This window comes from Biomphalaria glabrata, chromosome 3, assembly GCF_947242115.1.
Source record: "Biomphalaria glabrata chromosome 3, xgBioGlab47.1, whole genome shotgun sequence".
Classification (NCBI taxonomy): Eukaryota; Metazoa; Mollusca; class Gastropoda; family Planorbidae; genus Biomphalaria; species Biomphalaria glabrata.
Genome location: NC_074713.1, coordinates 30,139,086 through 30,162,528, shown reverse-complemented (window position 1 = coordinate 30,162,528; position 23,443 = coordinate 30,139,086). Strand labels below are relative to the sequence as shown.

The 23,443-nt window shown below is 36.2% G+C and overlaps 1 protein-coding gene across 2 annotated transcripts; it reads right to left on the bottom strand.

Annotated features, from left to right (window-relative positions):
* On the bottom strand, window positions 1-22,032 carry LOC106072247 (mediator of RNA polymerase II transcription subunit 6-like). Of its 2 annotated transcripts, XR_008777026.1 has the most exons (9): window positions 21,485-22,032; window positions 11,813-11,972; window positions 9,883-9,974; window positions 9,168-9,250; window positions 5,490-5,529; window positions 5,313-5,381; window positions 4,964-5,110; window positions 4,459-4,534; window positions 1-588 (listed from the first exon to the last, which is right to left on the bottom strand). XR_008777026.1 is itself a non-coding variant. In XM_013232591.2 (8 exons), the coding sequence occupies exons 1-8, from the start codon at window positions 21,498-21,500 to the stop codon at window positions 476-478; spliced, it is 720 nt and encodes a 239-aa protein (XP_013088045.2). In that variant the 5' UTR covers window positions 21,501-22,029; the 3' UTR covers window positions 1-475. The 2 variants fall into 2 exon arrangements, 1 of the variants encoding a protein (XP_013088045.2); XM_013232591.2 differs by lacking the exon at window positions 4,459-4,534 and having other exon boundaries at window positions 21,485-22,029.
* Between the last annotated feature and the right edge of the window lie 1,411 nt (window positions 22,033-23,443).

Sequence of the window (23,443 nt, the reverse complement as noted above, 5' to 3'; positions counted from 1 at the left end):
TTTACATTTTTGTGTGTAATCTTTATTAAACTATTTACATTTGTTTTTGTTTACAAATAACCATGATCAACTGAAATATTGCTTTAGAATACTCGTACGACAATCTCTGTGATTCAGAACACTCATACATTTATCCCTTAGAAACATTGTCAACTTTTATTTTATGTAAGTTACTCTCTCTAACATATCACTGGAGACAGTAAATTGCACTTTCTTTTGTTGAATGAGCAGTTTAATTCCTCCATGATTTTTATTCAAATTTTTTTTTTTTTTCTACTAAAAATTTTAAACTAGTAAGTTTTATGTCTATTTAATTAAACGACCATTGTCAAGTTTTGTGCACAATTAATGTTTGTGCTTGAGCCCATCTGATATCTCCAGACACTTTTTCAATAAATCAAGTGGAACAGTTCATATTGGAATAATTGTACTGAGAGTAGAGCACCATAATCTTAAAACATGGCACTTCAAACTATCATCTTAATTTTGGTCTTTTTTCTGGTGGAGGTCTCATAATACCATTGCCTGCTGACTTCTCATCAAGCTTTTCTGTTTTTATTTCAGGTTTGACTTCTTCAGGAGGAATTACTGCAAATATCAGACAATTCAGTTTTATAAATATCAGACAATTCAGTTTTATAAATATCAAACAATTCAGTTTTATAAATATCAAACAATTCAGTTTTATAAATATCAAACAATTAAGTTTTATAAATATCTTGGTAGATAGCCCCACTTCCCGGATAAAGCCCAGTACCTTCCCAAGGTCGACATTATCAAATAGTGTTTTTATGTTAGTGGCTCTAAAATATTTCTCCCTGACATCCTGGTATCTGGGGCAATCAACGAGGATATGTTCCACGGTGAGGCGAGAGTCACAGTACTCACAAAGTGGGGACTCCTCTCTCTTCAGCACAAAAGAGTGCGTGATGTAGGTGTGGCCAATCCTAAGTCTGGACATAGTCGTGCTACCACGCCTTGTCAGACCCTTGACATTTGATTTGATTTTGATTTTAGGCACATCGGCACAATTTAGGCCATGTCGTGCCTGCAGTCCCTTAAGGACTACTCTCTCTCTAAACAACAAGGGCCAGATTCTATACAGTCATATCATTAAAATCAAGGTCTATTCACAGTTAAAATAGTAAAGGTAGTAAAAATTTAATTATTTGGTAAAAATCTAATGTAAATAGTACATGTTCACAATTCATAAATCAAATCTTCGTAGATAGCCCCACTTCCCGGATAAAGCCCAGTACCTTCCCAAGGTCGACATTATCAAATAGTGTTTTTAAGTTAGTGGCTCTAAAATATTTCTCCCTGACATCCTGGTATCTGGGGAAATCAACGAGGATATGTTCCACGTTGAGGCGAGAGTCACAGTACTCACAAAGTGGGGCTTCCTCTTTCTTCAGCACAAAAGAGTGCGTGATGTAGGTGTGGCCAATCCTAAGTCTGGACATGGTCGTGCTACCACGCCTTGTCAGACCCTTAGATGTGGGCCACCACCTGACATCCGCCACAATCTGCCTGAGTTTGCTGTGAGTCTCAGCCTCCCATCGGTTCTGCCACTCTCGATAGGTGGCAGAGGCAATACTTTGTCTCAGGTCCGAGCAGGGAATTTGGGTTTTGACACCGCATGATTTAGGGCTCTCTTTGCTTCTCTGTCTGCGGCTTTGTTTCCCTCAATGCCAACATGGGAGGGGACCCAGATGAAGGTGACATCCATACGGTCGGCTGTTATTTGGTCCAACAGCTTCAGGCTCTTATGTACCAATGGGATGTCAGTCTTCATCCGCCCCAAAGCTTGCAATGCAGATTTGGAGTCGGAGCAGATTATAAATTTCCTCCTTTCTGATGCTTTAACGGCCATAGGTGCAAGCGATATTGCATGCAATTCGGCCGTAAAGATGGAGCAGCCATCGGGGAGTCTACGGGAGATTGTTTTGTTCCGAAAGGAGCAGGCACACGCGACCTTTCCATCCATTTTGGATCCGTCTGTGTAGATGGTGCCACAATCTCCGTAGCTCTCCTGCAGTTCCCTAAAGTGGACTTGTAGTATGCTTGGGTCTGTATTTTCTTTTTTGAAATTAAGGAGGGATAAATTTAATTTGGATTTATTCATTAGCCAAGGAGGATTCTGAGGGGTTTCTATTTTAGAGATTTGGTCAATGGGTGGGGATAAATATCAAACAATTCAGTTTTATAAATATCAAACAATTCAGTTTTATAAATATCAAACAATTCAGTTTTATAAATATCAAACAATTCAGTTTTATAAATATCAAACAATTCAGTTTTATAAACTACTTTGTTTTACTGTTGTAGTAAACAAGCAAGCAGGGAAAACATATTCAAATAGAAAGAAAGTAGATTGTATTATAGGCAGGCCCATGGATATAAATTAATTCTAATATATAAGCAAATCCTGAAATAAACTTTCTTTATTTTTATAAGACCAATATGACCAAACTTTATAAACCCTGATAGTTGCAACAATTTAGTTAATACTAATAAATAAATGACACAATTACTCTTAACTACATGCATTGCTTGAATGAACATTTCCCTAATGCATGTAGACAACCCCCCCCCCCCCCCCCCCATGATTCATTTTCTATAATGTTATCAATTCTACTAAAAGTACTTTTCCACCAATGAACAAGTGCATCTATCATAAGATATTTCAAATATCAGTGGTCTGTAGAAATGATATTTACCAGATTTTTAAAAAGTTACTTTTTCATGAGTCTTAAATATGAGTAACTTTCATGTTGCTAATGCTATCACAGCCACTATTTTACTGTCAATATATTTTAATGTTTTGTATGAAACCAAAAGGAAATAGTACATTTTACGTTGTTGCAGCCAGTGTAAAGACAGTGATAGTAGAATAACTTATTGCAAGGCGTTAATGTTTTGTAATGGATCTTAACTTTAAGAGAGAATGTTAGAGGGCCATGTAAAGAAAGCAAAAACAACAAAACAATTTTAAAAAATACTTAAAAAAACAACAACAAAGCTTATATTAAGTGAATCAATTAGTATAGATCAGTTATGTAATTAAATTTGTAATAGATCTAGGCTAATAATAATAATCCTGCGCGATTAGAAATATCTTTTACCAATTGTTTTCTTTAGTGCAATTTCATGCTTTTAGCAATCTCACTACGCTATAACCCCATCACTAGTCTGGATCAGTTGGAAAAGGGTAGGGGGAGAAGGGAACAGGGTATCTAGGTCATCGCTTTTTAAATGTATTTACAACAAAAAAAAAAAAAAAAAGGGAACAACCTGAATTCAAACTGGTGGGCTAAAGCCTTCTCAGGCTTTTCAAGCCAATGTGGTAAACACTCTGCTAGTGAAGAGTTAATGAACATGGAAGATTGTTTCTATTTCATGTTTGTGTTCATTAAGCCTCAGACAATATCCTAATATAAAGGGGACTAATTCAGCTTATACCACCACTTCAGTCTAGTACTATTTCTTTCCCTTGGAAAAGGGTCTAATTCAGCTTATACCACCACTTTAATCAAGTATTATTTCTTTTCCTTGTTTGAGAAATCAAACAAAATTGTTAATTAACTGATTGGTTATTTTTTTTATTTATTGATTCATGTGTTCTCAGGTAAGAGAAATAATTTTGCCAAATTGCAGCTTGATTGAGATTGGGTGTGTACAAACTTTTTGTAAAAAACAATCTTAAGTGGAAAAAAAGACACAAGAAAAAAAAATTGCTCTAGATCCAAAATAAAGATCTAGTCTAAATTTTCTAATCTAGTAATCTTAGACAAAGAACAAGTCCTAAACCTCAGGATACTCTTGAGTTTGAGTTTTGGCACATCGGCACAATTTAGGCCTTGTTGTGCCCATAATCCTCACGATACTCTGCAAGAAATACTGTAAGCACCAACAAAACCTTTTTGATGCCTTTATTGATTTTAGAAAGCTTTCAACAAAGTATGGCATGGGGCACTCTCAGCAACAATGGAAAAGTACAATGTAAATCAAAACAATAAATAAAAGTAATTCAGAACCTCTACAAGCGGGCAACTAGTAAAGGTGTACGTGAACAAAAACATTGGCGACTGGTTTAAAACCACAGTTGGAGTAAGACAAGGCTACCTAGTTTCACCAACTCTTTTCAATTTCTTCTTTGAAAGTACAAGATACTTTTCCATTGTTGCCCTGAGTGTACCATGTCATACTCTAATATTTTTAAATATTTTGTTTTAAGTCACGCTTGAGCAATGCTGTTTCTTGAATTTTGATGAATCTAGGTTTTAAAAAAAAATTTAATTGCGTTCAAAAATTTTGGATTCCCTTTTGTATTTCTGAAGGAATAAGTAAACTTGACTAGACATAAAAGGCTGGTAAACCCAAACCTGAAAAAATAATGTATTGAAAAAAAACAAAAGTAGTTCTTAAAACTTCTAAAAAAAAGGCCCACCTAATTACCTTTTTTTTTGGGAACATCTAGCCACATGTAACAAATATATTGAGGGACCCCTCAACTCAAGAAAACATTAAGAAACTGGAACAAACACAAAATAGAGCAGTGAGATTCATAACAAACGAATATTCACATTTGACTAGAGTAACACCATTAAATTTAGAATGCTTTCAGGACAGAAGACTCAAAAGTAAAGTAGCAATTATACATAAAACACTGAACCAAAATCTTCAAATACAAAAACAAAATTTAATAAAATACTCTGAAAGACACAAAGATAAAGGCACATTCCTCGTCCCATATGCTAGGACAAATTTGTACAAATACTCCTTCTTCCCTAGTCCTATTAGAGCATGGAATGGGTTGCCTGAGCTAGCCAGGAAAACCAGTGACTTGGCAAAATTTAAGTCATTGGTTAATATGATGACTAAATGCATGACGCGTAGGACGTAATCATCTTCTCTTTTGAAGTAACGTCTGTATAATATAAGATATCAGATTTTCATTTACCTTTTACTGGAGGCTGTGGAGGAGGTGGCATAAAAAGTGGAGGATGTTTCTTAGCCAGTTCTCCCAGTAACAAGTCAACTCTCTGTCTTTGGAATGCAGAACTAGCTTCTTCTTTTTTTTTTATTTTTTTATCTTTAACAGCAGGTTCTGCGAAAACAATCCCTCAATTATTTAATTAAAAGTCAGCAAGGTTATCAATTAGTACAAGGTACATATCAACAGAATTTATTTTTTGTTTGGAAATTTATAGTTATCAAGTCTGACATTTAACTCCCAAAAAGTACTTTACAAGTCATATTAACCAAAACTCTCAAAGTTGTCTCTTTAAAGCAGTTTACAATTTACTTACCCTTTTCTTCTTTGACTTTAAACTCCCATGAGTAACCGCGAGATGGGTGAAATCTTGCATAGCCTAAAGCTGTAGAGAAAATACAATTTTCAACTGAGTGCCAACAAAACAATGAATGAAAACAAACATGAAAGAGTTGCAATTATAAAGTAAATTTTTTTTTGTAAAGTAACTTACCTTCATCAAATGCTGACTGTAAATTATGTAATGTATTTAACTGAAAGAAGAAAAAATGAAATAAAAATCCTTGATGATTTAGACTACAGCGGAATCTCTTTATTTCAAATAAAATTAAAAGAATTTAAATTAAGCTCAACAAGGAAAACAACTGAATAATATGGGGTCCATAACTCCTTCTCAATATTGTTGGTAAAGTGATTGCTGGAATACCAATTTTCTCTTCACCAGCTTTCTTGAGTTTTGAGTTTTTCTGGCACATCGGCACACTTTAGGCCGGTAATCCCTAAAAGGTTACTCTCCCTTCATACCACAAGAGCTAAATTTTATTTAGTTAAGTTATTAAAAACAGTTAAAATTTTATTTAGTTAAGTAATTAATCACAGTTAAAATAGTAAAGATAGTGAAAATTTAATAATTTAGTAAAAATCTTTTGTAAATATTATATGTTCACAATTTCACAAATCAAATCTTTGTAGACAAACCCACTTCCCGGACAAAGCCCAGTACCTTTCCAGGGTCGACACTATTGAACAGTGTTTTTAAGTTGTGCGCTCTAAAAATTTTTCCCTAATATCCTGGTATCTGGGGCAATCAATGAGGATATGTTCCACAGTGAGACGAGAGTCACAGTACTTACAAAAAGGGGGCTCCTCTCTCTTCAGCACAAAGGAGTGCGTGATGTAGGTGTGGCCAATCATAAGTCTGGACATGGTCGTGCCTCCACGCCTTGTCAGACCCTTAGATGTGGGTCTCCACCTGACATCTGTCACAATCTGTCTTGAGTTTTTTGTGGGTCTCAGCTTCCCACTGATCTTGCCATTTTCAATAGGTGGCAGAGGCAATACTCTGTCTCAGGTCTGAGCAGGGAATTTGGGTTCCTGACACTGCTTGATTTAGGGGTCTCTTTGCTTCTTTGTCTGCCATTTCGTTTCCGTCTATGCCCACATGGGAGGGGATCCAGATAAAAGTGACATCCCTATGGTCAGCTGTTATTTAGTCCAAAAGCTTTAGGCTCTTAAGAACAAATGGAATGTCAGTCTTCTTCCACCCCAAAGCTTGCAGTGCAGATTTGGATCGGAGCATATGATACATTTTCTTCTTTATGATGCTTTGACGGCCATAAGTGCAAGCAATATTGTATGTAATTTGGCCATAAAGATGGAGCATCCATCAGGGAGTCTTGTTAGCAATGATGATTGGGAAGTGATCACTTCCTCATAGATCATTGCTTACTGACCATTTAAAATGGAGCGCCTGGTGGTAGATACAGGCTGCAGCAAGTGATAACCTTGTGTAGGATTATCCTAGCTGCTATGGCCTGTAGTGTGGTCTGCAGCTCTACCCTCTCATGGGGGATGCTGTCCTTCACAAGGATACAGACTCCACCTGATGCTCTCCCTGCATACTCAATAGTCCTGCTGTAAGTGCTGTAGCTTCAGAAACTGTTATCTTTCAGTAAAGTTTCCTGTAAGCAGACAGCTACAGGAGTCTCCGAGTCCATCAGTAGCTGCATTTCCTGATAATTGTGCTTGAGGCCTCTACAGTTCCACTGCACAATCCTGAAATCCATGGCTTATTCTAAATAACCTACTTGGAGCTATTAGGCCTTGGGAGGCCCCCAGAGAGATTTCCCTTTATTCCAGTCACTTTTGTATTTTTAGACTTTGGTTTGGAAGGAGAGAAGGACACCCCCTTTTGGGGGGAAGTCCTTCTTTCTGGAGAGGGGAGGTCCCTCTGGTTAGAGCGGAGGCTGTTTCCTCCTCCCTCACTTTGGGTATCTTCTTTGATTTGATTTCTCCCCTTAGGGAGTTGGTTAACCTCTAACTCAGTAGAGCTTGGGATGTCTGGCTAAGTTCTCTGAGGAGAACCTGAGTCAGACATAATGTCTCTGTTTTCTCCTGGAGTGTTAGTTTTTACATGCTACTTAGTCTCCACACTCTCGTCAGCGAGCACAGAAAATCTGTTCTTTAGCATGACAACAGGGCTTTCTTGTCTCGTTGGAGGTGTATTCTTTAGTGGTGTTTTCTTCTGAGTTGGAGGTGAAAGGGGGGGGGGGGTCAATGTGTCCGTCTGGTGTGGCTATGGATTTTCCTATCTTAACCACAGCCTGGGCGTAGGTCTTTGTCAAGCTAAATTGGCCCTTGGGTAGGGCCAATACAGCCGACTTTGCCTAGCTGAAGATCGACGATCTATGCTGGTAGCTCAGCGTGACCAGATGGTTGACCCAGAGCGGGCAATCTGGGCCTCAGGTCTAGGGGAACTTAGCACCAAAGTACTGTATTGTGGTAGTTTATCCTCGGATAGACACCTACTCAAACACCAGGATCTCTTTATCCCCCCTTACCCGTCGCAGTCCACGGCAAACGGACTGGTCTAAGACATAGGGAGATTTTAAAGATAAGGAGACAGAGTGATGGGTAATAAGGGCAGACTGAGAGAAAGAGGAGGCAGACACAATGACAGAAAAGAAGTAGGGCACTTTTGAGCTCCAAAAGTGTTAAGGAAAGAGGAGTGCAATTTATCGTCATGTCTCGGGACGATTCAACAGCTTTCTCAGGCAGCATATTTTTTTGGTCAATGTCCTTCTGCAATGTTATTTTCAATTTCAGTTTCAATTGTTAAGAGATATGTATTTTCTCTTCAAAGAACTTGATGATGGCATTCTTTTAAGAAGTTAGTCATGTAGCAATTGATAGTGATAGCCAATTGTCTTGTGTGCTTGATGGAAAGAGTAAGAGTATGAGAGAGGTATTCTTCACTAAGCACACAGACCAGACCACTAGCTTCTACATATGAAGTACAAACACACAATTAAATGCTAGAAATCAATGAAGCACTATGTTGAAAAATGGTGCATATCACAGGTGATAAAAGTGTACAGTTAACATTTATGGGTTGTTGTTTTTATGAGGAACCAGACACAACTGACTATGAATTAGCCTTTTTTTTTTTCAACAAGGACAAAGAAAGAGAAAACTCAAACAATGAAGCTTTTTCAAATTAAGCAGAGTTTGATTTATGTCAGTTTAAATTATCTGGAATCCAAACTACAAAAAACAACAACACAAAAGTCATAACAATACTAATGTTGGACATAATATCAGAAACAGCCATTTTTGATAATCTATTATCCACATAAAAAAAAATTAACAGGATTATAAAGACAGTTTGTGTGGAAACACAAACTTAAAATCAGCCCCAAAAGTGGTTTGTTCAGGAAGGTAAAAAGGCAGGTTTCAATATTTTCAGAAAAAATATCAGAAACTATGAACTACACACTATCAACAACTAAAACCCTATCTCCACCAATATAAAAAGAAGAAACATGCTCGAGTCAAAAATGTTCCTGATACTGTTGTATTAGTTCAACTAACAACTTGATATCACAGAATATGGAGATTTATTGATTGTTATTATGTTGTTAATATTCATATGTATTCAATGAACTGATAGTTATGAAGATATAGTTAAATCTTAGGTGTCACTTAGATAGACCACATCACGAATGAAGAGATTAAATGTGTTTGCTATTTTGTCATATCTAGTCTTAATAAGGTCACTCAAATTTACAATATCTATAAAATTTGGGTGAATTAAAATAAGCTTAGGGTAAATGGTACTGAAATCTTTAATACTCATTTAAAATATCCATCAAAAAATGTAAGATCCTCTTACCAGTCTTGAATTGACAACAGAACATAGATCAGGACTTTGATAAACTGTTCCAGCAATAATATAGTAATCAGCCAGGGGAGTTACTAGCAGAAATAGAAGTCATGGGAATCAAATTGTGATTCTAAAACTAATGATATAAAAGAGCATCAATTTCAAACTTTATTCAAACATTATTTCCATTTTTTTTTTTAAATCTTTATGGATATAAATTTAAATATCACCAATTTCAGTGTTAAGAAAAGCATAGAGAAATTTCATGCCTGACTGGGAACAGCCTATCTACTAGATTAGGTAACTTCTGCAGTCCATGTGTTACAAGGGCAACAGCCGATTAAATATGTGTACTTTTTACTATCCGGTAGTGATATTCGGCCGGAGACGCTGAATAGTGAAAAAATGCTGAATATTCGTCAGAAGCCATAGCGACTATCCGGTGCACCCCTAATATATATATATATATATATATATATATATATATATATATATATATATATATATATATATATATATATATATATATATATATATATATATATAATCAAGAGCTCTAACTGTCAGATTTTTCAATACAATACACATTTTTAATAAATTTTATAAACCACCAAAATGTCTGCATATAAAACACAAAGTGAAAATTGTTTTTAAGCATTGGCACTCAAGTAAAACTAGACTGTATTTGCTGTATTTTTTTCTATAATCATAGTTTTATACATACCTTGGGTAGGAGAATGGCGATGTTGTTTGCGTATCACATAAAGAATGGGCTCTTGTGCATGTAGAAGTGAATATTCCAATCCTGTCATGTTTCTATTGAAATCAACAATATTTGCATGATAATATCTTACATAGGTATCCCAAAATCAACTTTTTCTTTTCTAGCTATGAATGCCTAGTGATGACATGATTAATATATTAATATTATAGCAGTCGATAATTTCTGAATGGGTAACATTTCATCTGGCAGACGCCCTTGCCCCTTATCCCTTTTCCCCACAAGGCGAGTTTACAATTGAAACCTAGAGAGTGCCCATCAAATGGCACTAGAACATACATTGTCACAAATGGCCATTCATAAGATGTTGTACGATTCACTGCATATTTCCATTAGTTGTCCATCGGAGGGGGGGGGGGGGGGGGGGGCTGAGTCGTTAAGCCCTTGGCTTCCGGACCTAGAGTCCTAGGTCCTAATCCCAGTAAAGACTGGAATTTTGAATTTCTGGATTTTCAGGGCACCCTTGAGTTCATCTAACTCTGTTGGGTACCTGACATTAGTTGGTGAAAAATAAAGGTGGGGGAAACAGATGAACTTAACATCATATGCTCTATAGATCGCAAGGTCTGAAAGGGGGAACTTTTACTTTTTTTTTTACATCCATCAGGAAGTTAAAGAAAGTTAAATAAAGGATTATTAAAGGAGGCCCAGTGAGTGAGTTGTAAACTTGTAAAGCACTTGGCTTCTGAACCGAAGTTCACTGGTTGGAATCCTGGCGAAGACTGGGATTTTTAATTTTGGGATCTTTGGGCGCCTCTGAATCCACCCTGCTCTAATGGGTACCTGACATCAGTTGGGGAAAGTATAATAATTATAGCTTTTATATAGCACTACTTTCATGCTTATAGCATATTCAGAGCACTACGGTCCGTGCTGCCTTTAGGCGCTCAGTAAACACAACTCTGCTCAAGTTGGGTGTCGAACCTCAAGCCCCCTTAATAGGTAGCCAATCCAAGTCAAGTATATTTAGCCTTTCGACCACGCTTCCCACTTGGGTAAAGTAAGGGCAGTTGTTTGTTGTTAACCATGGGCCACAGAAACAGATTATCTTTACATCATCTGCCCTATAGATTGCAAGGTCTGAAAAAGGGGAACTTGACTATTATTAAGTAAAAACAAGATTACAAAACAAAAATTCAGAAGCAGCTCCTGTGGCAGGTGTCAATATTTTCAAAAGGAAAATCAGAAGCTATCAATTATAAACAACCAAAACACTAGAAAATGGATGTGTGAGGGTCAAAAGTGTCACTGATATGACCTAGTCACAAAGATATGTTCTGTATCAAAAGAAAAAAAGTACTCTACAACTCAAAAATTATTAATACCCAACACAAATCTAGGGTCACATTTAACGAAACAAGGTTAACGACAGACTTTCTGGTCCTTATTTCTGTCATTAAGCAAGGACTCAGCATAAAAACAAAACCCATTTCTTCTTTTTTTAAAACAAACTAAAAGTATTCTATACATTGTTAGCTTGTGTAAGAGAAAACACATCATTTAGAAATAGAAATATTGTTTAGAACATTATTTTGGGACAAAACCGTTTGTACAAATGTTGTCAAAATAAATAGATAACCTCCTGGTTGTTGTTTTTTTAGTAGTTTAAATAGAATAAAAATGGTTTAAACATTTTATGACAAAATGCCATACATATTTCATTTTATAAAGAAAAACTGTTTATGTTCAGAAGATACAAAAATAGCCATTGCATCAAAACTGCAAGCTGCAAAATATCATGAAATTTCATTTTCAAGATCTTTTCTAGTTTTTTTAGATCAAAACATGACAGAAGGAGAGACCAAACCAAACTAATAATGATTTCTCTCCTTTCTGTAGCTACTAAAAAAATGTTTTAAAATGTTTAACTCACAACATTTGATCTGGGTTTAGTCTCTGCATCTTAATAGTCTCATTGTTGCAAGTCCTGTCATAAAAAGGATTAGATCTTTCTGAGAAGTAGTCCAGTATGTTGCTCTGATTTAGATGAGGAACCCATGCTGTATCATGCCAGGATATCCCTAATGCATTTTCTGAGAAAAACATACTTTAGACTAATATTAACAAAGTATTACTTTGAATAACATTTTACCTATTAAGTTAAAGAAGTCTAATGCTCATCTTCAAAAACATTCAAAGAAATTATATAGTATTTGTAATTCATCCTTATGGTAGTTTCTTCGATTACATGAACAAAGTTGGCTGCAGCAAGTAGTACTCTAAAAGGAGAAATTTTTGGATTGTGTGTGTGTGTGTATATATATATATATATATATATATATATATATGTATATTTATAAGAATAAAAAACCTCTCAAGTTACTGGCCACATCAGGAAAACTCAAGGTCCATAATTATTTTGGTTTATAGTAAAATTAATTTTCACTTTAAATTTCTATCTCATGCAGCGTTTTGATTAATCAAATGATTCAAAAGAAAAAATATTGCTTTCTGTGATAGTAAGTGTATGTGTTTTGAATGGCTGGTAGTGCAGTGTGTGTGCCTGTGTATGAAATGACCAGTTGACCTTCATTGTACATGGTTGAGTGAACAGCATAGAAAGTGTGTAAGTCAGGACTGTAGGTAAAAGTAGGTCAGATTCATAAAAAGATGCTGGAGTAAAGGAGACGAATGGAAGACTAATAAAATCAATGACTCTTGTTTTAGTGTCTATTACACTTTCTACTGCTATAGATTAAAACAGTGATGCCCAAAATACGGCCCTGGCCCGCGACGTGGTTCCATCCGGCCCGCCGAAATGTCGACACAAAGTGTAGACAACACCATCGAAAAAAAAAAGCGGACTTATGTATCTTTACCTACGTTAGGGCCCTTAATTTTTCTTTAATTGATTGGTACCATGACCTTTAACATTAGTGTGTTTATGAAATGAGAATCTACCAGAAAAACAGAACGAGTCTTACTTTTTTTTTGTGGATCATGATAATTAGCCTACATATGTGATCTATGAAAAAAAGGTGGCTGTTTCCAAAAAGAACAAAATATAAACGTCATTATGAAAGAAATATTCTTGGTTTGAGCCGCGAATAAAAAGATTGTTAGACTACGCCTAGATATTGGAGGATTGTTGGAAATATTTACCAAAAAGCGACAAGAAAATGAGTCGACGTCAAAGCAAGCTACAATGTTGTTCTTTTTTTAAGTACAGAAATTAAGCCATTTTCTGACGCGTGAAAAAAAATCACTTCAGATATCCAGTTCCTTAATGTAAGTACTAGATCCACAGTTTTTATAATCTAATAGTTTCAAATTCAGTTAAATTTCATTTTTTTTTATGTGTACATTTTCGTTCATGTGGCCCGCAACACGAGTGTCAGAAATTAAAATGGCCCGCAGGTCGAATTAGGTTGGGCATCACTGGATTAAAACATATATCTTTTTAAATATGAATAAGTTTCTTTTTAAATATGAATACATTTTAATGAATCCAACCAGTGGCGTAGCATCCATGGCCCGAAGGGGCTCAATGAACCCGGGCCCACAACCATTAGGGGCCCACTGTGCTTGGGCCTATGACTCTTGACTTATTGAGAACTTGGGGGTGTTTTATACTTAAAATATGTAATATCAATTTTTTTCTCATTAATTTTGTTGTTTTTGCCCATCATAGCGTTCAGGCTGATTCGTCAGCTGGTAAACGCACCAACAAAATCGTTAACTATGAACAATTTTGGATGCTCTTATTAATGAACATGAAACTCTGATCTTGTTTTGACCACTTGCTAATGCTCCTATAGCTGCGACTATGACTTTATCATTGACGAACTGCAGTGGGTATATTAGTTTGAACAGTGTAAATGATCAGGAACTATATACAACTTCTCAATAACCTTGACTGCTCAACGTGGATGCGTTAACCTGTTTGTCTTGTGTGTTATTGTTAGTGAAAGTATAATCTGGTAGTCTGACCAAAAAAAAAATTAGTTTGACAACAAACAAAAATTAGTCTGACATAAAGAAAATTAGAGTTTGAGTTTGAATTTTAAGTTTAGGCACATCGGCACAATTTAGGCCATGTCGTGCCCATAATCCTTTAAGGATCCCTCTCCCTTTACATAACAAGGGCTAAATTCTATACAGTTAAATCATTAAAAACAAAGAAAATTAGTCTGACATTAAAAAAAAATTAGTCGGACAAAGAAAAATTAGTCTGACAAAAAAAAAAAAAAGCTATTGAATCTGAAGAAGTTTACATTGTGAAATAGTGTTTTGTTGTCTTCTGTATTGTATACAAAATGTTAATGTAATCATTATATCAGAATAAAAAGGAGATGAAATCGAAATCTAAACAAAATAAAAATAACATAAAACATTTAGCAAGCCAAAGAAACATCAGAGTGTTAACATAGGAATCGTTCAATTTGAATAGGGTTGTGCTATTGCAATGAATGAGGAAACTGACTTAGGGAGCAGGTTTATAACAAAATGAGAGTATCCTTGTGAAGGACAGCATCCATTGAGAGGGTAGAGCTACATACCACAGCTAGGCTAACCTTACGCAAGGTTATCACTTGCTGCAGCCTGTATCTACCTCCAGGCGCTCTATTGAACCCAACAGACATGGAGAAACTGATAAAATAACTCCCTCTGCCCTATATAATTCTTGGGGATTTCAATGCCCATAACACTATTTGGGGATCCAACAATACTGACACAAGAGGTCGTATACTGGAGGATATCTTCCTCCAACATGATTTATGCATACTTGATGCATCACCGACGTACTTGCACCCAGGAACTGGATCTCTCACGTGCATTGACCACACCGTATGTGTCCCCGGACTTCTGGATGACTTTAAATGGTCAGTTAGCAATGATCTACGGGGAAGTGATCACTTCCCAATCATTGCTAACAATCTCCCCTCATTGGGACGACCTCAACGGTGGAAGCTGAATAAAGCCAATTGGGAACAATTCCAAAAAAGATGCTCCGAGGATATCACAGAAAATAACCTTAATGAACAGAATCCAGCTGATACCTTTGCTAGCAAGCTACTTGATACCTGGAAAGTTGTTCTTCCGCAAACCCAAAATGACCTAGCAAACCATGGTTTGATACAACTTGCAAAAGTGCCATTGGCGATAGGAAAAAACGGCTGGTTGTATTTATAAAGAATCCTTCCCAGGAAAAACTAAAGCTCTTTGGGATAGATAGAGCGAAGGCTAGACAAACCATACAGTCAGCCAAAAGGAATTCCTGGAGAAATTTTGTTAGCAGTCTGGATGCCAAAACTTCTGCTAGAGCGGTTTGGAAGGCAGTAAGGCGGATTAAAGGGAGAGAATCAAGGACGAACTGTTACATCCCCCAAGTATATAGTTGACTGCCTTGAATCCTCAATAGTAGATAAATCATCCACTGCACACTACACACCAGAATTCCAAAAAGTCAAAATAAGGGAGGAAAGACACCCCATTGATTTCAGATCAGAGAACAATGAAGATTATAAAAAACCGTTCTCGCTTAAAGAAGTGAGGGACTCGCTGGACAAATCACATGTCACAGCGCCAGGAGAAGATGAAATCCATTATCAGTTCCTCAAGCATCTTCCCGAACCCTTATTGGCAACCCTGCTAAAAACCTATAACTGTGTATGGCAAACAGGTGCTTTCCCAAACAGCTGGAGAAAAGCCACAGTTATACTGATACCTAAACCGGGAAGGTATGGGTCTGACCCAGCTAACTACCGACCAATAGCACTAACAAGCTGCATCTGCAAAACCATGGAAAGGATGATAAAGAGAAATAAAATACAAACTACCACTGCGGATTCTGGCAGGGGCGGACAACAACTGACCATCTGGTAAGGCTGGAAGCTTTCATCAGAAATGCACTTCTTAGACGAGAACATTTAGTAGCTGTATTTTTCGATATAGAAAAGGCCTATGATACAACCTGGAAACATGGCATTCTACATGACCTGGAGCTTGTGGGACTTAAGGGACACCCCTGCTTTGTGAGGGAATTCCTAAAGGACCAGAAATTTCAGGTTCGAGTGGGCAACTCTGCTTCTAACACTTATGACCAGGAAATGAATGTACCCCAGGGCAGCATTCTCTCAGAAACCCTGTTTAACATGTTTATCATTAATATAAACAGCATTATAAAGGCTCTGTCCCCTGGCATAAGGTACTCTCTGTATGTTGATGATTTTGCAATTTTTAAACATGGCAAAAACATGAATATTTAGAAAGAAAATTACAATTGTGTTTAAAAAAAAATTCAAAATTTAGCAAACGATAGTGGTTTTAAATTTTCGGACTCCAAAACAGTTAGCATGCATTTTTGTAATTTAAGGGGAATCCACCCAGTCCCTGAACTATTTATACACAAAAACAAGATCCCTGTTGTGAAAACTACAAAAGTTTTAGGCCTCACCCTAGATTCCAAATTTTATTTTCTCCCCCACATTAAGGAACTTAAGAAGAAATGCCAAAAGTCATTAAACATACTCAGAGTACCCAGCAATACGGACTGAGGAGCTGACAGAGATACCTTACTGCTGCTATATCGGAGTCTAATCCGATCCAAGTTAGACTATGGATCCATAATATATGGAGCAGCAAGGAAATCTTATCTAAAAATACTGGAGCCCATACAAAATGCTGCCCTGCGTCTCTGTCTCGGCGCGTTTCGTACATCATGAATCCCAAGTCTCCACGTGGAGGCTGGAGAACTCCCATGGACATAAGAATGAAAAAGCTCGCAATGAAGTATATAGTCAAGCTAAAATCCAACCCCACGAACCCTGCTTTCGACTCCATACTTAACCCTACAGATGAAGAACTATACAATCAAAGGCCTAACGTCATATAGCCGTTGGGCCTTCGAATGAGAGAATCCATCCAAGATTTAACCCCACCCATTGACCAAATTTCTAAAATAGAAATCCCACAGAACCCTCCTTGGTTGATAAACAAACCCCCAATTAAATTTATCCCTCCTTAATTTCAAAAAAGAAAATATAAACCCAAGGATACTACAAGTCCACTCTAGGGAACTGAAAGAGAGCTACTGAGATTGTGGCACCATTTATACTGACAGATCCAAAATGGATGGAAAGGTCGCGTGTGCCTGCTCCTTTCCGAACAAAACAATCTCCTGTAGACTTCCCGATAGATGCTCCATCTTAACGGCCGAATTATATGCAATAGCGCTTGCACTTATGGCCGTCAAAGCATCAGAAAGCAGAAAATTTATATGCTCCGACTCCCAATCTGCATTGCAAGCTTTGGGGCGGATAAGACTGACATTCCATTGGTATATAAGAGCCTAAATGTTTTGGACCAAATAACAGCTGACCATAGGGATGTCACCTTCATCTGAATCCCCTCCCATGTGGGCAGAGAAGCAAAGAGAGCCCTAAATCAAGCGGTGTCAGGAACCCAAATTCCCTGCTCTGACCTGAGACAGAGTATTGTCTCTGCCACCTATCGAGAGTGGCAGGATTAGTGGGAAGCAACAAACTCAGACAGATTGTGGCGGATGTCAGGTGGCGTCCCACATTTAAGGGTCTGACAAGCCGTGGAAGCAAGACCATGTCCAGACTTAGGATTGGCACACCTACATCATGCACTCCTTTGTACTGACGAGAGAGGAGCCCCCACTTTGTGAATACTGTGACTCTGATACAGTACAAACAGTTTTGAAACAGCATGGCTAGACTTCCCAAACTCATGATATTAGTTGATTGATTCTTATTATTTTTTAAAAACCCTTGTGATAATCTTAAAGAAGGATTCCTAAACTTTTAAATAATAACAAATTGTCAACAAACAATGGTGGTGTTATTGAGGTAATTTACAATAAAGTCACAGGTAAGAAGGATTTTGCATTTACTATCACTTTTAAGCATGCCAAATTAGGCACTTCAAGATGACTAAGCTAAGTTGACTGAGGACTGGCAAAAAGGAGTGGTTGTAAAGCTTCCTAAAAAGGGGTTATTTGGCAGATGGCAACAACTGGAGGGACATTATCCTCCTCTCTGTCCCGGGAAAAATTTTCAGCCATTGATCTGTTGAGACGGCTTCAACAGTCTATTGACAAGAAGTTCAGAGAAGAGCAAGAAGGTTTCCAAAGAGGCAGATCATGTGTGGAGCAGATCTTTGTTCTAAGAAATATCATAGAACAAAGTCTCGAATACCAACAACGGCTAACAATCAGTTTCAAAGAAAGCATTTGAGAGTGTTCAAGAATCAAAATGGCAAATAGTTAAAGAATATGGCATCCCAGTAAAATTCTTCCAGATACTACAACACCTATAGAGTCAATCTTGTAGCTGCAATAAAACAAAAGAAGAAACAACCAAGTTCTTTAGCATCAAGACAGAAGTGAGACAGGGATTAGACTCAAATTGTGCTAGTGGGATATAAGGCAGACTTGACCAGAGAGAGCTTAAAGAGTTTGACAAGTTCACATAATTAGGCAGCATCATATCAAACAATAGGGATATAGCTGGAAATAGCTGGCCAAAAAGGAAAGGCAGGGAGAATTTTCTAAAGGCTACTTGAACAAGCCAAGCTATTGGACTTGAGACAAAAATACACCTACTTAACACAATCATCATTCCAACAGCAACCTATGAATGCAAGACATGGAAATCATCTGTCAAAATTGAGAAAAGAATAAACGTGGCTTAACAAAAATGGTTAAGATGAATTTTAGGAGTCAGTTATGGAGATCAGGTCTCAAACAAAGAAATCCTATGCCAAACTGGGAGTCGAACACCTAATGAGTTTGTGACTGAGTGTCCCTTGAGGTTTGTAAACAGGTACATCCTGGTATAACTTAGCACCACACATTCATGGAGCAGTGAATACCAGGTGGGAAGAGGTTTCAGACATTGTCAGTGACAGATCTTTGTGGAGACAGCTTGCCGCCCAATGCAGTGAAATGCTGTAAATGTCTTCCCAGGGTCCAAAAGAAGAACTTGTCACGTGACAAACTAGAGGAGATGTAGCGAATGACATGCAAAAATACCTTGAAAACAATAAGATTGATTTAAATAATAAATAAAATCGTTTAAATAGCAACTGGTGGTGCCAGAAATGACAGGAAAAAATATAGGGGCAACAACGATTTTTCAGAGCTAAATAAACCATAATACGTTTCCCTGGATAAATCGGAAGTGCTTTAGGCCTAAAACGAGACCGAAATAGTTGAGGTCATAAATTTGGTAATCAAGATTTTTAATATCATCTTGTCAAAAGTACTCTACCATCGTCAGTTTAAAGACTTCTTAAACGAAATGAAGACTCAGTATTCCGACCTCCTTCTTCCCAACAAAGGCGATGGCTTTCCAAAGGTTGAAACGTTTTGCTTTGTGCTTGAAAGAAATAAATACATTCCTAAATAAAAACAAATGCATTTATCACTCTGAATTAGAGAACGACAAATGGTTGCAAGCATTTTACTTTATGGTGGATATAACAATGAAATTAAATGAGCTGAATCTAAAACTGCAAGGAAAGGGAAACCCATCCTATGGTTTGGTAGAAGAATTTGTTTTGAAGAAAAATGAATTCTTTTAGCAGAAGATATTCAGAGCTGTAAGTTACTTCGTTTTGAATGTTTAATGCAGTATCACCATAAAATCAGTGCAACTTTTGACACGAATTACTTCAGCACAGTTAGAAAAAAAATCAAAGATACAATTCTTGACAGAGTTGAGCAGTTTAAAACCCCCCTAAAAAACATTCAGCATTCCTAGTAATTCCTTTCAACACAAATAGTAACGAAATCCATATTGATCCATTTGGAATTGATACCGGATCTCTAGAAATGAAATTGATCGATTTAAAAAGTAAAGCTTTGTGGAGTGGATAATTTACAAAGTTAAAAATCAAGTTATAAGTGTTGGAAGTCCAGAAATGTATGTACATAACGCAACAAAAGCGGACAGCTTTAAAAGGAATGCCGCGAGTTGATTCGGTGCATGGTATAATCTTTCAGATTGCTACAGAGAGGTGAAGAAGTTGGCATTTAGAGTGCTGATTATCTTTGGATTGACATGTTAGTTCTAGAAGGCATTCTCTTGCATGAATATAATTAAAAGTAAAGTAAGAAGCCTACTAGCAATTGAAAATTTAAAGTCGTGTTTGAAACTAAAATAAGTTATGAGCCGAATGTATCCAAACTTTTTAAAACCATGCAAAGCCAAAGCTCCCATTTAATAAGTGTTGTAATTAAATGTTTAACTGCTTTAGTTGTTACCAAAATAAAAAAATAACTATCTAATGATGCAATATATATAATCTAATTTGTTGTGAAAAACACTACTTATATATTGTCACGTATACTGTATCTATATTTAGCCCAAGATTGTCGGCAGAATTTCAACTACCTTGGGAAATTTCTATCACGCAACAAACTTATGTTTTGGAGTGAATGTGATTGGTTATAAATATTAATTATTGTACATTGAGCTGCATTTATGGTTGGCCATGCGAAGGAGAGATGTTAGTCACGTGGTAACGCTCTAGAGCCCGGGAAGATTCTAGATTGCTGGCAGTGTTGTGCCAAACATGTTAGAGATAAGATGTACTAAAGTCTTGTGTTGGAACTCAAAGAAAGATGACATGTTTATATTATTGTGTAGATCGTTTAAACTTGTAGAGATTTAATATGAGTTTTATTCTATCACAGTATATCATTGTAATTATTTGTGAATAGCTTTTCCAAGTTCTGAATTAAAGTATTTGTTTTAGACGAAGAGAAGTTTCTTCATTGAATTTAATAATAACATACTTAGATCGTCTTATTGACTAGCGACTTCTAGATGATCCTCTTATCAACTAGCAACTTCTAGATGATCCTCTTATCAACTGGCAACTTCTAAATGATCATCTTATCAACTGACGATTTCTAAATCCTCGGTGATCACGATCATTGGTTGTGCTATTTAGATCAAGATAACCTTCAACGTGACATCTATCTTAACAATATTGATGATTGTGACATATATGAATAAATAGTTTAGTGTTTTTCCGAAAAAAAAAAGTGTGTCAGTACTATTTATAGTTGGCAAGAAAAAACTTTGTGGCTCTTTAAAAACTTTGAAATTTTATAAATTGTCATTTTTGACTCTTCCGACTCAAAAGGTTGCCGACCCCTGATCTAGTATAACTATAAGTAATATAGAATAATCTAGATTCTGTAAGTCTAAGATTCTAATCTGGAGACTCTAGATCTATGTCTATATTAGTTACATAGTGAGTACATCTATGAACTATTCTAATAAAAAAATTAATTAGTCTATAAAAATCATTTAAAATTATCACAACGAAGGTTTTATAGAATAGACTAGATCTAGAGTCTAGAGATCTAAGATCTAAAACACTGATTCCCAAAGTTGTGAGTACTATATGTCAAACCATTGTCATATAATGAGATATCAAAGTCAAACTTTAAAATTTTGGCCTATAACTAGGTCATAGGTGTTCGAATAGCATTAACTACTCTAGTGGTCTGGTCCTAAATCTAGACTCAATTACACTCATTCATACTTAATCATAGTCATATTCATACCTGTTTTGTGATCCATCGTCTAAAAAAGCTAGACTACTGACGAGTAGACTAGTATTCACTTAAGTCAACTCAATTAAGTATAAGTTTTATTTAGATCTCTAGAGATTATTCTAGATCTAGATCTAGTCACTAGTCTAGTAAATATACTTTATAGACCTCTGACTCTATGTCTATATATTATTATATATAATATTATTATTAATTATTTAGATCTAAGTCATTTAATTTTATAATAAGTTATAATTATTTAGATCTATTCTATTCTATTACTTTAAATTATTTAAATTTAATTAAAGTTTATGTCATTTCACTGATTGTTATCAAGAATCTATTCTAGTCAATCTAGACTAGATGACTGTCACTATGTCTAGACTAGATCTAATTATCTAGAAATAGATTTAGATATCTAGCCTAATCTAGGTCTAGCTCTAATTAACAGACATCATACTACTACTAGAGGTCTATATCATAGATCTAGATCTATACCGAGTAGGACTAGATCTACAATTGTACAATCTAGGTAGATCTATACGAAGTTGCACTAATAATGTGAAAAAAGCACATAAAGAAGTAAACAGCAGTTAAAAATCTATAAAAACGTGTACTTAAAACAAAACGAAAGAATTTAAAAAAAAAAAAAAAAAAAGATCTTGAGCTATCTTATAATGACAGTTACTTTCAACAATACTAGAGTCTACTACCATGCAAGGGCAAAGAAATAACTAGATTTAGATTTTTGTTTATGTTTAACAGTTCTCATATTTTTTAAATGTAAGCTTAATTCGAGCACTAAGAAAATGCCGAAAATGCTTGTTTACAAATGTGTTGGTTATGAACACGAGATGTTGTAATGGACCCATTATTTGTAAAAGTAAAGTAAATGTAATGGCATTGAAACATGCATTGAAACATACTGTATGACTTGATTCGATTTATGTCACACTCAACTTACAAGAAGGGGCCCATCATATATTAATTGTAACCCGGCCATCTCCAGTCTGATATATGTCCACTACCATCCAAGCACCTTATATCTCCTTTGCGGCTTTTCTTCTTTCACTATAGGGTTTTAACTTATAGTCCAAGTCCCTTCTGCTTTTGTTTTAGATTAGTCGGCACACCAGCTTCCCATGGGATTTCAATGGTGTGAGTATTGAACTCTTCTTAAGAGAATTCCCCATGACTAAATTTAAGTCTTTTATTTGACTTTGTGCTGTTGCGATTTCTGTAGCATTGTATTTTTTTTATATATTTTTTTTAATGATCAGGTTTCTAGCCTCACGCCTAAAAAGGAGAAAAAGTTTGCTTTAACACTAAATTGTTTTATTAACACAGTTAGAAGATACATTATTTATTCAATTCGGAAATTAATCAAAATCTATATCTATTTTATTTTTACAAAGCTTATAGGCCTATTTGTCTATCTATCTGTCTGGTAAAAAGTTTGTAAATGTAATTTCTCCCACACCCAGGCATTCTCGGATCAAGTTAAACTTTGCACAAACTATTCATTGGTATTGACAATACGTGTATCAATATAAAAAAATACAGATTAGTCTATTGACTACTGGTAATTAATTTCTTCTTCTTCGTTCTCGTTGTTATGTTGGAGTGTTCAGATGACTAGACCAATACATGAGATGAACTGCGCAGTGGTTTCCAAATCAGGGAGCTCTCCATATAGTTTTCTTTCTATTGGGGTGATTTGGGGCCAATGTATTATACGGGCCTCTTGGTCAAGAGAGCAGTTTTGGAGGACGTGGTCGGCATTCTCTGGTGATACTCCACATGGGCAGATTTCACTGGTTCCAATTTTGAGCTTCCGGTACATGTGTTGTAGCATTCTGTTGTGTCCGGTCCTGAGTCGAAAGATTAGACATTGGTCTTGTCGGGATCAGGGCCGGTCCTAAAGGTTGCGGGGCCCTATGCGAAACGGATTGCGCGGGGCCTAATTTGGGT

Excerpts from the sequence above, each read along its gene's own strand:
- LOC106072247 (XM_013232591.2), bottom strand. Across the intron at positions 9,251-9,882 it reads TCGCCATTCTCCTACCCAAG|TAACTCCCCTGGCTGATTAC; the intron begins GTATGTATAAAA and ends TATTTCTGCTAG. Across the intron at positions 5,530-9,167 it reads CTGTTGTCAATTCAAGACTG|TTAAATACATTACATAATTT; the intron begins GTAAGAGGATCT and ends TTCTTCTTTCAG.